General features: G+C 38.0%; 1 protein-coding gene across 2 annotated transcripts; it reads left to right on the top strand.

Moving 5' to 3' along the window:
* The first annotated feature begins 2,337 nt into the window (after nucleotides 1-2,337).
* LOC124114620 lies at nucleotides 2,338-16,065 on the top strand. Of its 2 annotated transcripts, none has more exons than XM_046475296.2 (3): nucleotides 2,338-2,433; nucleotides 11,519-11,615; nucleotides 15,786-16,065. In XM_046475296.2, the coding sequence occupies exons 1-3, from the start codon at nucleotides 2,353-2,355 to the stop codon at nucleotides 15,926-15,928; spliced, it is 321 nt and encodes a 106-aa protein (XP_046331252.1). In that variant the 5' UTR covers nucleotides 2,338-2,352; the 3' UTR covers nucleotides 15,929-16,065. The 2 variants fall into 2 exon arrangements, with proteins under 2 accessions (XP_046331252.1, XP_046331251.2); XM_046475295.2 differs by lacking the exon at nucleotides 2,338-2,433 and adding an exon at nucleotides 2,440-2,585.
* Nucleotides 16,066-16,686: the final 621 nt, after the last annotated feature.

The following is a 16,686-nucleotide window of genomic DNA, read 5'->3' as shown; positions in this document are numbered from 1 at the left end:
AAAATATTTAGAAAAATGTGTGGTATCGTTTCTTTTGGACATTAGTTTAGTTTACATTAGAATTTACCCTCTACTCCAACTATATTCCAACTTAGCCTATACGCAACTCAACTTATTCTGAAAACATAAAATGCCTTGAAGTAAAATAAATGAAATTAAACTCACATCGTCTCTTACAAACACTAATAATAGTGAAATGTTTAAACAAGTTTACAGTAGAAATTAGCCCCCTACTCCAATTTACTCGCCGACTCTGATTGGGAGGCGCAACTAACTTATTGTGAAAACAGTATATGCTTTGAAGTAAAATAAATGAAATTAAACTTACATTGTCTCTTACAAACACCAATAACTGTGAAAAGTTAAAACAAGTTTACATTAGAAATTAGCCCCCTGAGTCAGCTACTATCACAATGCTCGGTGGCACATGGGCCGATATTGTTAACTGTGATGAAGATGAAAACTGTGAAGAACTGTATATAGAATCAAGAATCAAGAATATTTATTGTACAGAACACCCTCGTAGGGTAGGGTACAAACTATCTACATGTGGACATAAATATAACTATCAACAATAAAGGTAGATATACATAATGCACATTATATATATAAATATTACATATAATTTTCATTCATAGTGTATAAACATGTATATATATCATGAGGTGGCTGGCAGCGTGTACTTTTATGATGCTGATACTGTATAGATAAGACATAATAATCATAAGGTCATATCTAGATGTTGTCTATAAGAGAGGTTCTTTTAATAAACATGTCGGAGATAATTTGTGAAACATATTTTGCTCTTTCAGGACAGGGGTTCAGGATATTTACTAAGATTTTATTATCATTTTGGCAGTTTTGTAAGTCTAGTGTTCGAAGAAGTATCTGCCTTTCATTCTGATAATTTGGACAGTACAAAAGGAAGTGTTTTTCATCTTCTATCTTATTTAGGTTACATAATTTACATATTCTCTGGTCGACAGGCGTGTTAGTGTATCGGCCTCTTTCAATCTCCAGATTATGGCAACTGAGTCTTAATTTGGTTAAAGCTTATCTATGATCTTTACATTTTACAGCTGAAACATACTTCTTATGTTCAAATTTATCTTTAATAAGTCCTAGATGCCTAGGTTTGTGGGAGTTATCAGTGTTTACTTGGTCGCTTTCAATGAGAAATATATTTCTAAATTTTGTTTGAAGAGCTTCATAGAATTTTGAGCAAGGGGCATTTTCACTGTTGGATTTCGGAAGTAGGTGTGCCATCATATATTTGATAGAGGATGTCCAGGACATTTTTTGTGAGGCCAAGAGAATATCCTCCTGGTACGCATCGAATAAGAGCCTGTCACATTCCAAGCCTCTCAGGCGATGGTAATATCTATACATGGACATATATATTTGTAAAGTAAGAGGGTACATTCCTAATTCACTGAGGCATATAATATTACTCGACTTTTTTGGTACTCCTAGAATCTGCTTTGCTATTTTGATAGTGATCTCTTTACATAGTTGTTTAGACCAGTTATGATACATTTCATGCGAGGGTCTTAGAAGACTGCAGCCCCATACCTCGGCTCCATATGACGCAATGGGTACAATTAAGACATTATACAAGCGAATGAGAATGTCTGCTGGGAGATGAGAAGTTGATTTCAGTGAACTTTTGATCTTATACCATGCTCGCATGGCCTTTCCTCTCAGTGTATTGACAGCAGCCTTAAAATATATATTGTATATATGTGAATGTATGTAGTTATCTGTGAACAACTGGAAAACAGGAAATAACATGTAAATACATCAAATAATATGTTACAAATAACATAAATCAGATATACTACTACATAAATCGTTCTTATCGTTATTAGAAATAGAGGTGCCGTTTTCCTGAGAGGCTTGGAATGTGACAGGCTCTTATTCTATGAACACGTACGGCTCCACGTGTTGTCATCGAAGCCCAACGGAGAGCTAGCGATACGGTCACTTTGATGTATAAATATATTTTGGCATGCACTGTCGCAGCTGTAGTAGCATATTTGTTTAATTGTGCAAAACAATATGTTAAGCGTCCCCAAATACTTGCATTGGGCCGTTCTATACTGATTTATGAAAAAGTGCGTTTGTTTACAAACAAGAGAAAAGTCCGGTCACGTAATATGTAAATTAGCCTGTGGCAGTGGTGTAATGCTGATTCACCACTGCGCCGGAGTGAGATAAGGTTTTCGATCAAGTAGTTCGCGTGTTCATACATTCGTGACCAACTCGTGTTATTCCGGGACAAGCCGGGTACGGTAAGGGGCGAGTGGTGACGAATGAGTGTTGCAGGTTACGGGAAAATGCGAGTGGTTACGAATGACCAAGCGGGAATCCGGGAACCAGTCTAGTGCTTTGCATGCGTCGCGTCCCAACAATGGAACCAGTTTAATTTTGAAGGTGAGGGGTAAGCTCCATCTCAGCGCGTGAGGCTGTTGCTAATGCGCTATGTATGTGCAGAGGAAACATGCTATCACAGAAGGGAGCTCTTGCGAAGGTTGTGCGGCATCCAGTCACGGCGAGCTTGTCAGGAATGGCATTTCGTGCTATCGGTAGAGGAAAAGTAATGTGTAGCCTATTTGTAGATTCATGTGAACGGCCAGTTATATATTTATATCATCAATACATGTGTCAAAATGGATCATCTTTGACTCATTCACAACTTTTGTCAGACAGTGACATGTTTCAAACGTTTGCTGACCCGTACTCATGCTAAAATAATATCTATGTGTTGGCTCACTCGTGCTCATTGTAGAAATTGAATATCATAGATAAATCTGAGTGGTTTTACTACGAAAAGTATTGGTTGACTAATGAATTTTATCAAAATACATGCAATGACAGTGTATGAAATTCATCCAAATCTCCAACCGAACAGGACTATGTAACTAATGATGATAATAACAATAACAAGTAAACTTATTATGATTTTTTATATATATGAGTTGCATGGTCCTGTATACCAAACCACAAGGCAGGCAACTCCTGCAGCCAGCCCTGTCCAATTAGTTACCTGTCCAAGGTCTTCATTTAACACTGAGCCCAGTGATATTCAATAGAATCAAAATGTCAGCAGAAATCCGTTTTGTTTTGGACAAAATGTATTCAGTGGAAATATTCACAATCAGTTAAAATACTAATGAAAAGATTTGCCCACTGTCACCGAGTTCTGTAGGACATTGCTGTTAAAGGGGCACTGAACTCTAACAATTCCTCAGGACTGGTTATTGCCTTTGTGATTGTTTCTTCCCTCTGGATACCTGGATGTTATCCCAGAAATCTTGACTAAATTGCTATCTATCAGGCCTCAAAGTTTGATTTTTGAACTAGTAGCCATGTGGCTTCAAGTACTTTTTTTCCAGGTAGCCACTTGTAAAATCAACAAGACAAGCCAAAATATTAGGTAGCCCAAAACATTTAGAAATTTTATTTTCAAATAATTATAATAATATATATATAAGTCATAGCACTAGGCTTGAAATTGTATATTAGTGGAAACTGTACTTGATTTTTGTTATTTGTATTAATGTGACTCTAACAATGATGCAATTTATTTTACTAGATGACATAGGTATGTCCTTGCTTATCCAATGATCATTGTCAACTAAAATAAAATAGTATAACAATCTGCCATCAACAGATTTCTATAGGTCTTCGACAAGGTGGGTTAAGATCATAACTGAATCCCTTCAAAGTGATAAGACATTGAAAGCGATAACCGGTATTGTAAATGGTGTAACAGTTTCATTATGCAATGAAAATTGTTCCAGGTTCACTCTTTTGTTAATTTAGCAACAATTAAATAATTTATTTCCCGCTAAAGGAGCTCGGTAAGATGAAGAAATACCTCCATTTTCGAAGCTTTGTATAAATAACACTTGTCGAAGACTGTCATATAACACACCGCTAAAAAGCTTGTTATTTTCATCTACACGGTCGTAACATGCTATTGTATTGGATAAATAATTGGTTTCTAATGACGTTTTCTTGTCAATCTGCTACAAGGTTTGTGATTGGTCAAATTTGAGCATGTGACCTGAGGCAGCCAATCAAATTAAAGCTATGGTACTGTCCGCGTCTGTGATGAATTTCAGATTTTGACGAAAGATTTGTTGTTAAATCTTGTTATTCCTAACTTTTTTAGGCAGGAAATTGCGGTCTATATTAAAAATATGGAACTTCATGGATGTATCATGCTAGGTTAGGAGCTGTGACAAAGAGTTTTCATGAATATTTTTGGGCATCAAACATCGTGTCCAAACTGAGAAATTTGACTTATGTTACATGCGATCGCACAAAAAGATGGAAATAATAACTTAGATGTACGTTTGACAACTTTTAGAATTATTTTTGTTGATTGTTTTATTACTTTGTATAATATATTTAAAGATTTGCTTGAAACGTCTTTATTTTGCTCTTTGACATGTTCAATGTGGACCTGTTCTTGAAGTGTGTGTCCGAGAATTCTATTTTCAATAAGATTGGGGGAAATAGTGGATATTTTTTTCAATCTATCTAAAATATTATGCATTGAAATGGAATACGTATTTCAGACATTGTGAAATGTGATAGATTTAATATATGCATGCTATGACAGGTAGGTCCATAAATTTATATATACTATTTTGACGTGACTGCGGCTTGGTCGGTTTACCGGTCTACGATGTCTGGTTACTTGTAGCTTCTTGGCCAGTGTACCGGTCTACTGTGTTGAAAGAGTTTACGTAACTGAATCCCTCGTAATGCTGCACTGAGCTATGGGAATGTTAATGAAACAGACGATGAGTATGGTAAATGCGTTCAATTGCGAACGAGAAAATAGCGTCGCAAATGTCAATCAAATTATTTATGTTTGGGTCCATGTATGTGAACTTCAGAAGCAATAAAATTAAGTCGCCACAAGATATTTTTCAAGGTAGGCATTTGGCGACCTGAATTTTAGTCAGTAGACAAATTGAAATTTTGGTTGCATTGGCGACCATTTTAGTCGCAACTTTGTGGTCTGCCTATGCTGTGCCAATCGTAAACGCATTTGTTGCTTTTATTAATTATATAAGGCCGTATTGTCTCTTCAATAAAAGAAAATTAAATACAGTTTTGTTTTGGAGTTAATAAGGAATTGTAGGCATCTTTTGGGGTTGCATCAGCGTAGTGTTTACAATAGTATTGATGTCATATCACAGGTCATAGGTCAATGTGTGATCCTGTAATACATCATCGTTATTGCTGTAAGAATATGATGTCATAATGTGACGTCATTCACAAGACATGTGGCTGCCATGTTGTAAGACCAAAGCAGTGTATCAAAAAAACACAGAATATACAGAGTGCAACAAGCAACACAGAGGTCTTTATTCAATGTCCTCATTACAATCAGTAATGGTTGAAGATGTGCCCTCATTAGTGGCAAACACTATTACAGCCATAGCTAAAATAACCTACCCAAAGTAAATGCTCATACGTCTATTCATGTCTAAGTTGGCGCAGCAACTAACATGGTGTCAGAAACGGGATGGCTGAAACATTAATCAAACCTGGACCCTTATCCTTCAAAGGAGACATCGAAGACAACTCGTGACAATTTGACTTGACTTTTTTGTATTCGTGGAAGCGGTCCACACTGACAAAAATTATACGGTCCTATCATATGTGTTTCTGAACATTGCTGGCAGACAAGCAATTGGGAAAGAAAAAACATTTGTTTATGGTGAAGGTGAATCTAAAGAATCTTGTAAATGCCTGGAGAGAAAATTTGGAGAGCTCTGTTTGCCACAGAAAAACACAACAATCGAAAGATTTGAGTTCAACACAAGTACACAAGTGACAGATGAGAATTTTCCTACATTTTGCACAGACCTATGCACAAAGCAAATACGTATACCGGTAATCAGAGTTCTGAAGGATGAAATGTTGAGAGACCGAATTGTGTGCAGAACAGCATCAGATAATTTGAGAAAGTTGTTATTGACAGAGACAGACGTCACATTAACTAAAGCAGTGAAATTGTGTAATGTCAATGAACTATCAGAAAAAAGGGTACAAGAAATAACACAGATATGGACTGAGGCTGACTTTGTGGGTCAAAGGAAGCCAAGTTTTAAATCAAGTCTGATGCAAGGAAGTTCCAAAACGAGAGACTGCAGACACTGTGGCAGAAACATTCACAAGGCCAGTGCCCGGATTTTCTAAAAAGGTCACCACTTTAAGTTTCAGTCCAGTCCAGGCCAGGGCACAGAGAGTCACAGCCAGTGGATTTTCAAAGTGGAAATCATGTTCAAGAGGCAAGGGTAGATTTTATGCAAGATTTAGGCTACCAAAGTATCAAGGATCTTGAACTATTTGTGATCTACAGCCAGTTAGCAGTCATGAATCTCAAGATGACTGGCATGAACAAGATGAAAATGAGTGTTTGTTTATTGACACTCTGGAGATAGATGGTATAGAAAGCATTCCTTCAGAAGCACTTACAACAATCATTATCAAAGACAAACCAGCAAGTTTCAAAGTTGACACTGGTGCTAAATGCAGTGTGATGAGAACTGATTTCCAGATCTTGTGTAACCTGGAGCAGTCAAACGTGTAGCTTACAGTGGCGTCACTATAATGACTTTGGGCACATGCAACATGAAAATTGGCTTCAAGAACAAACTGGTCTTCCACACTGACAATCCAGTTAAACCCATTATTGGCATTCAAAACCCATCTTTGGCATGGTGAAAGTGGTTATACAGCTTAAAGGAGAATGACAAACTGGACATTATTGACAAATACCCCAAATTGTTTGATGGTTAACTGGGAACTTTACCTGTGTTGTATGATGTGCAACTTGATCCTGATGTATCTCTGGTAGTCAGACCTCGACGTCAAGTTCCTGTACCCATGGGAGATAAAAGTAGAGTGAACAGAAGGAGGAGTGATAGCTCCAGTTAACAAACCAACTGATAGGGTGTCGGCAATGGTAGTGGCGAAGAAAAATGGTTGCGGACAGTGTACAGATATTTATAGTCCCCAAAGATGTCAACCGTGCACAGAAGAGACAACAATATCCAATGAATACAATTGAGGAAATAATCACCAGGATTTTTACAAAAATGTCCGCTTTGAAAGGGTTCTGGCAGATACCTCTGACACATGAGACTTATCTGCTTACCACCTTCAACACATCTTTTGCTAGGTACCGTTACTTGCATATGCCATTTGGTATCCTGTCAGCAAGCGAGGCATTCCAGAAGAACATAGACATGCTATTCAGTGGTTTGCCATGTGAGAGTATCATGGACGATATCATAATATGGGGTGAAAATGAAGAGCATGACAAGAATGCCATTAATGTGCTGGACAGAGCTGCAGAAATTTGGCTTGAACTCAAAAAGGGCAAATTTCACATCAAAGTGTCAGAAGTCAGTTATGTTGAGCAATCGTTAACTGAAGAAGAAGTCAAACCAGACCCTGTGAATGACACCACAATCATTGAAATGCCCACTTCAAATGATGTTCCATTTCTGGGTAAGGTTACATACCTTGCCAAGTTTATTCCTTATCTCAGTGAGAATGCAGCATCTCGGAGAGAACTGCTACAAAACAACGTATAGTGGCTCTGGAATCATTACTCGCCAACAAGCTCTGGATGGTATAAAGAGAGACATTTGTGAGCCCAACACGCTACAGTACTATGATGTTAACAAACCCGTCACCTGGCTGTAGTCTGTGCGCTTCAGTAAATCTACATATTTAAACACTTACATTTGACAAATCCACTGTGCAAGATAAGAGTGATTGATTAATCAACATATTATTGGTTAATCCTTTGATCGATGTTTTTTTGTGTAACAACAGATCATTCCCCTTTTGCTGCGCTATCACATGAATATTACATTTCACCACATCAGACCTGGATTTATGACCCAATCTAAGATTGAATAATTACTCCAGACACGAGAAATGCCAAATGGGAACCGCTAAGTATACATGTAATTAATTCATTATGACAATTACACACGTGTAGGGTTTTTATCCCCCGCCCCAACGAAGTTGGCGGGGGATATAGAAAAGGGTTCCGTCCGTGTGTGTGTGCGTGCATGTGTGCGTCCCGAAATCGTTTCCAGAGCATAACTCAGAAACTGTTATATTTCTCTATGAAACTTTGCATGTCTATCAGACTCATGCTGAACTGGTGCCTTTTGCTATTTAGGAATTTTATAAATTTTTATTTTTTACGTTTCCATTGCAACAAGTTGGACTTAGGTTCTATAAGGGTGCTGTTCCTTTCCGGAGCGTAACTCAAAAACTGTTAAATAATTTCTTACAAAACTTTGCATGTTTACCAGACACATACTGAACTGGTGCCTTTTGCTATTGAGGAGTTTTAGAAATTTTTATTTTTTACGTTTACATGGCAACAAGTTGGACTTAGGTTCTATAGGGTAGAGTTTGTTTCCGGAGCATAACTCAAAACCCATTCAATCCTTTCCAACAAAAACTTTGCATGTTTACCAGACACATACTGGACTGGTGCCTCTTGCTATTTAGGAATTTTAGAAATTTTTATTTTTCATGTTTCCATGGCAATAAGTTGGACTTAGGTTCTACAGGGGGGGTGTTCGTTTCCAGAGCGTAACTCAAAAACCGTTAAATACTTTCTTACAAAACTTTGCATGTCTACTCTACCAGGCACATACTGAACTGTAATATATAGCACTTTAAGAAATTTTTATTGTTTATGTTTCCATGACAACAAGTTGGATTTAAGTTTTAATATAGGATTGGTTTACTTAAGGAGTATAACAAATAAACTGTTAAATATTTCCTTGCCAAACATTGCATGTCTATATATAAAGTGCATACTGAACTAGTGCCATTTGATATTAAGGAGTTTTAGAAATGTTTATTTTAGAATTTCCATTGCAGCTATTTTGACATGGGCTAAGAGAAATGTTGGGTCAGTTACCTGGTTTGGGACCATAACGTGTTAAAATTGGGGGGGGGATATAGATGACTTTGTCAACTATACGCTTGTTCCATTTAACAAGGATGACAAGAACGCAGTACCAATTGTATTATATGCAGTTTAGTTGCCTGAAAAATAAGGGTGGATACTGTATTGAGTATATTAACTTAACTTCATTGATGTAAAAATAATATGTAAAGGTATTTGCTGTATACTAAAGTATGTGACTGTACATAAATATTTATTGTAGTGGCTTGTTTTCATGAGGCCCCGTCCAAATGAAGTTTTGCAAGGAATGTAGAAACGTGGTCAATCAGTTGCATTTCGTTGTTGAAGCAAAGGCCATAAACCAGTCAATATTTCTTCATACAACTTTGTATACACATCAGGTGCCTTGTGCTGTTCAGAATTTAAAATTTTCTTTTGCATTTACAAGGCAACAAGTTGAACTTCAAACAAGGGTAGGGATTATTTCGAGAGAGCATAACTCATAAAATATTTTCTCATTTCTTTGTATTGGGCAAGTGCTGTACTGGTTGAGTAAGCAATTGAGGTGTTTTTTAGATTTTGCCTTAACAAGTTGAACTAAGGTTTAAAGGTGGGTTTCATTTTGTGGTTTAGTCATCAGTCGTAATGTCAGTTGTACCCACAAACCATTTTTGGTAAATGAGATATATGACAGTGGCTTAGTCTCTTGTCACGTTCAGTTGCATTAGCCAGGAAATCGACTCACGGCAGCTTATAAACCCAAGGGGGTAGTGTTAGACAGCTGGGTAGAGGCCAGAGTTGAGTGCCCCTTTACGTATTATAAGTGCAGCACAGTATGGGGATGAACCTTGTAATAACTTTCCTCATGAGGAAGTTTCCGAACATCACACCTAATTCAATGTTTTTAAATATAAGTATTAATTCCGTCACATATACTTTTTTCAATATTTATATTAATGGACATTTTCACATTTGGGTTTGAGACGCTTGCGATGTTGATTATGATTACACACATTTTCCTATATGCAGAAGGCCGGTGTACAGTTCTTGATAGGGAGTGACAACTTCGAGTCGATGGTGTGCGATATATACAAGTTTGCTTTATACAAGTAGATATATACAAGAAGCACTACATGTCATGGTTTACCCCCGTTTGTCATACATGTCATTTGTTATACGTGCCAGTTGTCAATCAGTAGATATGGGGGGCGGTTGGGTAGCCTAGTGGTTAAAGCGTTCGCTCGTCATGCCGAAGAGACAGGTTTGATTCCCGACATGGGTACAATGTGTGAAGCCCATTTCTGGTGTCCCCCGCCGTGATATTGCTGGAATATTGCTAAAAGCTGCGTAAAACCATACTCACTCACTCACTCTGGTGTCCCCCGCCGTGATATTGCTGGAATATTGCTAAAAGCGGCGTAAAACCATACTCACTCACACACTCACTCAATGGATATGGGATCTGAGGACATCTCATTATGGGTCACGTCGGAACAACCTTTCATTCGACCAATCAGAACTTCCCTTACCAAATCTGGAAAGTGACATTTAGAATGTGTTTTCTAATCATGCAACCTCAAAAAGGTTAACACAAAGGTATTCCAAATGACAGTAATGGGCTGTACGACTCACCCTGTGTAAATCAACGTGTCTGTTTGAAACGGAATAGACTTACCATAGTCTATCAATATTTTTCAAAGCATAGTCTGGAATGGAAGTTGCAGGTATGAAACGAGCGCTGTAAAGCTCAATAATGCAGCTTTTTGATTGGCTAATGTTGGCTTCTTGATAGTAATTTTATTGGCTGATCAAAGTTCAGGCCGTTCAGACATAACCTGTGACGAGATATTCTCAGATCTTTGTGTGGCGGTAGCGAGCACTAATATATGATTTTAATGAGATTGCATCGTTCTGGAAAATTAGTCTAAAGTTAATATTTTAGAAATCTATTGAGTGGGACATTTGTATTCCATATGTGTGTCATTTATGCTTGAGGGGGCACGGGTGGCCCAGTCGTCTAAGGCACCGCGATTCGCTGTGCAGAGTTGCGTCCCTTGGGCACGCCAGAAACCTATGATTGTGGGTTCGAATCCTGGCTCGCCCTAATTATGTTTCTAGGTTTGGCAGCACCATACCCGTGCTCGTTGGTTTCACCGAAATGGTGAACATCTGAGACCTGCATCACTTCGGGCTTTCCTCCCACATTAAGCTGACACGCCGCGATATAACTGGAATACTGTTAAAAGCGGCGTTAAACCCAACTCACTCACTCATTTATGCTTGAAACACCATGCAGCTTGAATGTAATAACATTGCATATAGTATCATTTGGACACTTTCTTTAATATACCACCTCTCAGTGGCACAAATTTTTGAACTCCTGTACTTCATGCTTTTCCTATTCATGCTGCGATGAATGCATTCCACATGATCTATTAAATAGCTGCTGCAAAGCATTGCAATATTAGATCATGTTAGGCATTCACAGATTTTAGAAATAACAGATTATATGTATGATGGCTTTGTTAAAATGGATAATGTCTTATCCAGGCATGGTGTGGGCACATGAGCAGAATGATGTATTGTACCAAGGAACAATCATCAGCGAACATTCCCAATCAACCAACACCGACAAAAACTGAAGATGGTAAGCACTGTACCCACACAAATGAAATGAGGTCTTTAGAAATCAGTTTATATATGTAGTTGAACCCCATTGACTTGAATATACCAATATCTCAAACCTATTCTGCAGTCCCGACCACCTCACTATATAAATACATATATATTTGCGAACCTATCTCGAATTTGAGATAAAAAACATAGCCTTATCAAACCATGTCATTTCCAACTTTGACTTTACTATAGGATTTTGTATAGAATCTCAAAGTTAGCTTATACCAGATAACAGTTTTGAGAAGCACAAATAAGCAACTCTCATTGGGGTGAGCAATTCCTGGATATATGTATAGCACAAATAAGCAACTCACATTGGGGTGAGCAATTCCTGGATATATGTATAGCACAAATAAGCAACTCACATTGGGGTGAGCAATTCCAAGATACATGTATAGCACAAATAAGCAACTCACATTGGGGTGAGCAATTCCTGGATATATGTATAGCACAAATAAGCAACTCACATTGGGGTGAGCAATTCCAAGATACATGTATAGCACAAATAAGCAACTCACATTGGGGTGAGCAATTCCTAGATATATGTATAGCACAAATAAGCAACTCACTTTGGGGTGAGCAATTCCTGGATATGTGTATAGCACAAATAAGCAACTCACTTTGGGGTGAGCAATTCCTGGATATATGTATAGCACAAATAAGCAACTCACATTGGGGTGAGCAATTCCTAGATATATGTATAGCACAAATAAGCAACTCACTTTGGGGTGAGCAATTCCTAGATATATGTATAGCACAAATAAGCAACTCACTTTGGGGTGAGCAATTCCTGGATATGTGTATAGCACAAATAAGCAACTCACTTTGGGGTGAGCAATTCCTGGATATATGTATAGCACAAATAAGCAACTCACATTGGGGTGAGCAATTCCTAGATATATGTATAGCACAAATAAGCAACTCACTTTGGGGTGAGCAATTCCTAGATATATGTATAGCACAAATAAGCAACTCACATTGGGGTGAGCAATTCCTAGATATATGTATAGCACAAATAAGCAACTCACTTTGGGGTGAGCAATTCCTAGATATGTGTATAGCACAAATAAGCAACTCACTTTGGGGTGAGCAATTCCTGGATATATGTATAGCACAAATAAGCAACTCACATTGGGGTGAGCAATTCCTGGATATATGTATAGCACAAATAAGCAACTCACTTTGGGGTGAGCAATTCCTAGATATGTGTATAGCACAAATAAGCAACTCACTTTGGGGTGAGCAATTCCTAGATATATGTATAGCACAAATAAGCAACTCACATTGGGGTGAGCAATTCCTGGATATATGTATAGCACAAATAAGCAACTCACTTTGGGGTGAGCAATTCCTAGATATGTGTATAGCACAAATAAGCAACTCACTTTGGGGTGAGCAATTCCTAGATATATGTATAGCACAAATAAGCAACTCACATTGGGGTGAGCAATTCCTGGATATATGTATAGCACAAATAAGCAACTCACATTGGGGTGAGCAATTCCAAGATACATGTATAGCACAAATAAGCAACTCACTTTGGGGTGAGCAATTCCTAGATATGTGTATAGCACAAATAAGCAACTCACATTGGGGTGAGCAATTCCTAGATATATGTATAGCACAAATAAGCAACTCACTTTGGGGTGAGCAATTCCTGGATATGTGTATAGCACAAATAAGCAACTCACTTTGGGGTGAGCAATTCCTGGATATATGTATAGCACAAATAAGCAACTCACATTGGGGTGAGCAATTCCTAGATATATGTATAGCACAAATAAGCAACTCACTTTGGGGTGAGCAATTCCTAGATATATGTATAGCACAAATAAGCAACTCACTTTGGGGTGAGCAATTCCTGGATATGTGTATAGCACAAATAAGCAACTCACTTTGGGGTGAGCAATTCCTGGATATATGTATAGCACAAATAAGCAACTCACATTGGGGTGAGCAATTCCTAGATATATGTATAGCACAAATAAGCAACTCACTTTGGGGTGAGCAATTCCTAGATATATGTATAGCACAAATAAGCAACTCACATTGGGGTGAGCAATTCCTAGATATATGTATAGCACAAATAAGCAACTCACTTTGGGGTGAGCAATTCCTAGATATGTGTATAGCACAAATAAGCAACTCACTTTGGGGTGAGCAATTCCTGGATATATGTATAGCACAAATAAGCAACTCACATTGGGGTGAGCAATTCCTGGATATATGTATAGCACAAATAAGCAACTCACTTTGGGGTGAGCAATTCCTAGATATGTGTATAGCACAAATAAGCAACTCACTTTGGGGTGAGCAATTCCTAGATATATGTATAGCACAAATAAGCAACTCACATTGGGGTGAGCAATTCCTGGATATATGTATAGCACAAATAAGCAACTCACTTTGGGGTGAGCAATTCCTAGATATGTGTATAGCACAAATAAGCAACTCACTTTGGGGTGAGCAATTCCTAGATATATGTATAGCACAAATAAGCAACTCACATTGGGGTGAGCAATTCCTGGATATATGTATAGCACAAATAAGCAACTCACATTGGGGTGAGCAATTCCAAGATACATGTATAGCACAAATAAGCAACTCACTTTGGGGTGAGCAATTCCTAGATATGTGTATAGCACAAATAAGCAACTCACATTGGGTTGAGCAATTCCTGGATATATGTATAGCACAAATAAGCAACTCACTTTGGGGTGAGCAATTCCTAGATATATGTATAGCACAAATAAGCAACTCACTTTGGGGTGAGCATTTCCTGGATATATGTATAGCACAAATAAGCAACTCACATCGGGGTGAGCAATTCCTAGATATGTGTATAGCACAATTAAGCAACTCACTTTGGGGTGAGCAATTCCTAGATATATGTATAGCACAAATAAGCAACTCACATTGGGGTGAGCAATTCCAAGATACATGTATAGCACAAATAAGCAACTCACTTTGGGGTGAGCAATTCCTAGATATGTGTATAGCACAAATAAGCAACTCACATTGGGTTGAGCAATTCCTAGATATATGTATAGCACAAATAAGCAACTCACTTTGGTGTGAGCAATTCCTGGATATATGTATAGCACAAATAAGCAACTCACTTTGGGGTGAGCAATTCCTAGATATGTGTATAGCACAAATAAGCAACTCACATTGGGTTGAGCAATTCCTAGATATATGTATAGCACAAATAAGCAACTCACTTTGGTGTGAGCAATTCCTGGATATATGTATAGCACAAATAAGCAACTCACATTGGGGTGAGCAATTCCTAGATATATGTATAGCCCAAATAAGCAACTCACTTTGGGGTGAGCAATTCCTAGATATGTGTATAGCACAAATAAGCAACTCACATTGGGTTGAGCAATTCCTAGATATATGTATAGCACAAATAAGCAACTCACTTTGGGGTGAGCAATTCCTAGATATGTGTATAGCACAAATAAGCACTTCATGTAGGTGAAGCACTCATCCAAGAGAGACAGAACCATCCACGCCTATGTGACATTCATTACTAGCATTATAACTTGAATGATGCAGAAATGGCATCTGACACTTAGACGATAGTGTTTCCCATATTCTGTTCTTTTCTTTAAACCCTGTGAAGATCCAGGTTAGAACTGATCTCCAGCAACCCATGCTTATTGTAAGAGGCAACTTGATCAGGTTGTTAGGCTCGCTGTTTTGGTTGATGCAGGTCATCATATCCCAATTGCATAGATTAATGCTCACGATGTCAATCCCTGGATTGTCTGGTCCAGACTCGATTATTTACAGACCGCTGTCATATAGGTGGAATATTGCTAGGGCAGCGTTCAACAACAAACAAAAATCTTTGCTGTAAAATTGGGCACCAGGCTTTTCTTTTACATTTCCTAAGCTATTGCCTTCTCCACAGTACATATATGCTAGTATTTGTACAAGTGTTTCCTTTCGTTTTCTTTTCTCTGGTATTTTGGTAACTGCTGAATGATGCCCTGTTTGAATATGGGTTGGGAAAGGCATTTTGGATAACGTACTAAATGGCTCTGTTGGAGCACTGCTTTACTGTGTGAAGTCTTTTAGACCCAACTCTCTCCCATAAAAACATACACAGTAGATGAGTTTGATCTTGTTTCAGCTGTTGATCCAGCACCTGACATCAGCTCATACAAGGTGAAGGAATATTACAGTCACAACGACTTCTCCTTTTATGACATTGATGCTGATATGAAGACTCACCGACTGAAGCAGCCCTCCAGTCATGGTGCTTTGCAGCCATGAGATTTTACATGAACATTTCCCAGAAACATCTGTTTCTGAGGCTTATAGTGACACGGCCAATAGAAGAAAGCCTCAGGATACTTAGGCTTATTGTATTTCTGTATCAATAAAGTTAATTTTGATCAGATTCACAATTATTCATGAGGTTCTGTTATTCACTTGAAACCTTACAAGTGGAGCAATTGTCATCATTTTGCTTCTTTATTTATGGGCGGTGGGGTAGTCTATGGTTAAAGCATTCACTTGTCACACCAAAGGCCTCGGATTCCCCACATGGGTATAATGTATGAAGCCCATTTCTGGTGTCACCAGCCATGATATTGCTGGAATATTTCTAAAAATCAATGTAAGTTGTAAGTTGTAGATGTTTCCTTGGCATGACACATGACTGACAAAGAAGCTACAAGATGATCTCACTTGACTTTGAGTCAGGTGAGCCAGACAATGGTTGCAAGTTATTTTGATATTTGTAATGACAGTCATCTAAAGTAATGGGAACATAAATATCTTAGCTAAAGTAAAGAAACAACTGCGCATGAAACACACTGTATGGACATAGTAAAATAAACAAGACATAGGGATGTTACAAATATTGCCTGGTCGGTGTACACCACATGTGGTCTGCTCAAACAAAGAAATGTGTACTATTCAAAACAAGTATAACAACACCCACCGTGCCTTGATTTGGAAGGCTGTGCACTGCTGTACCCCCAATTATGACAGATAACAATAGTCATATGAAAAAAATCATGTTCTTG

Source organism: Haliotis rufescens, unplaced genomic scaffold (genome assembly GCF_023055435.1).
Source record: "Haliotis rufescens isolate VD_foot unplaced genomic scaffold, xgHalRufe1.0.p SCAF_6, whole genome shotgun sequence".
Lineage (NCBI taxonomy): Eukaryota > Metazoa > Mollusca > Gastropoda > Lepetellida > Haliotidae > Haliotis > Haliotis rufescens.
This window is presented reverse-complemented; position numbering and strand designations above follow the sequence as displayed.

Excerpts from the sequence above, each read along its gene's own strand:
- LOC124114620 (XM_046475295.2), top strand. The coding sequence starts at position 2,475 with ATGCGCTATGTATGTGCAGAGGAAACATGCTATCACAGAAGGGAGCTC. Across the intron at positions 2,586-11,518 it reads AATGGCATTTCGTGCTATCG|GCATGGTGTGGGCACATGAG; the intron begins GTAGAGGAAAAG and ends TGTCTTATCCAG. Across the intron at positions 11,616-15,785 it reads ACCGACAAAAACTGAAGATG|CTGTTGATCCAGCACCTGAC; the intron begins GTAAGCACTGTA and ends ATCTTGTTTCAG.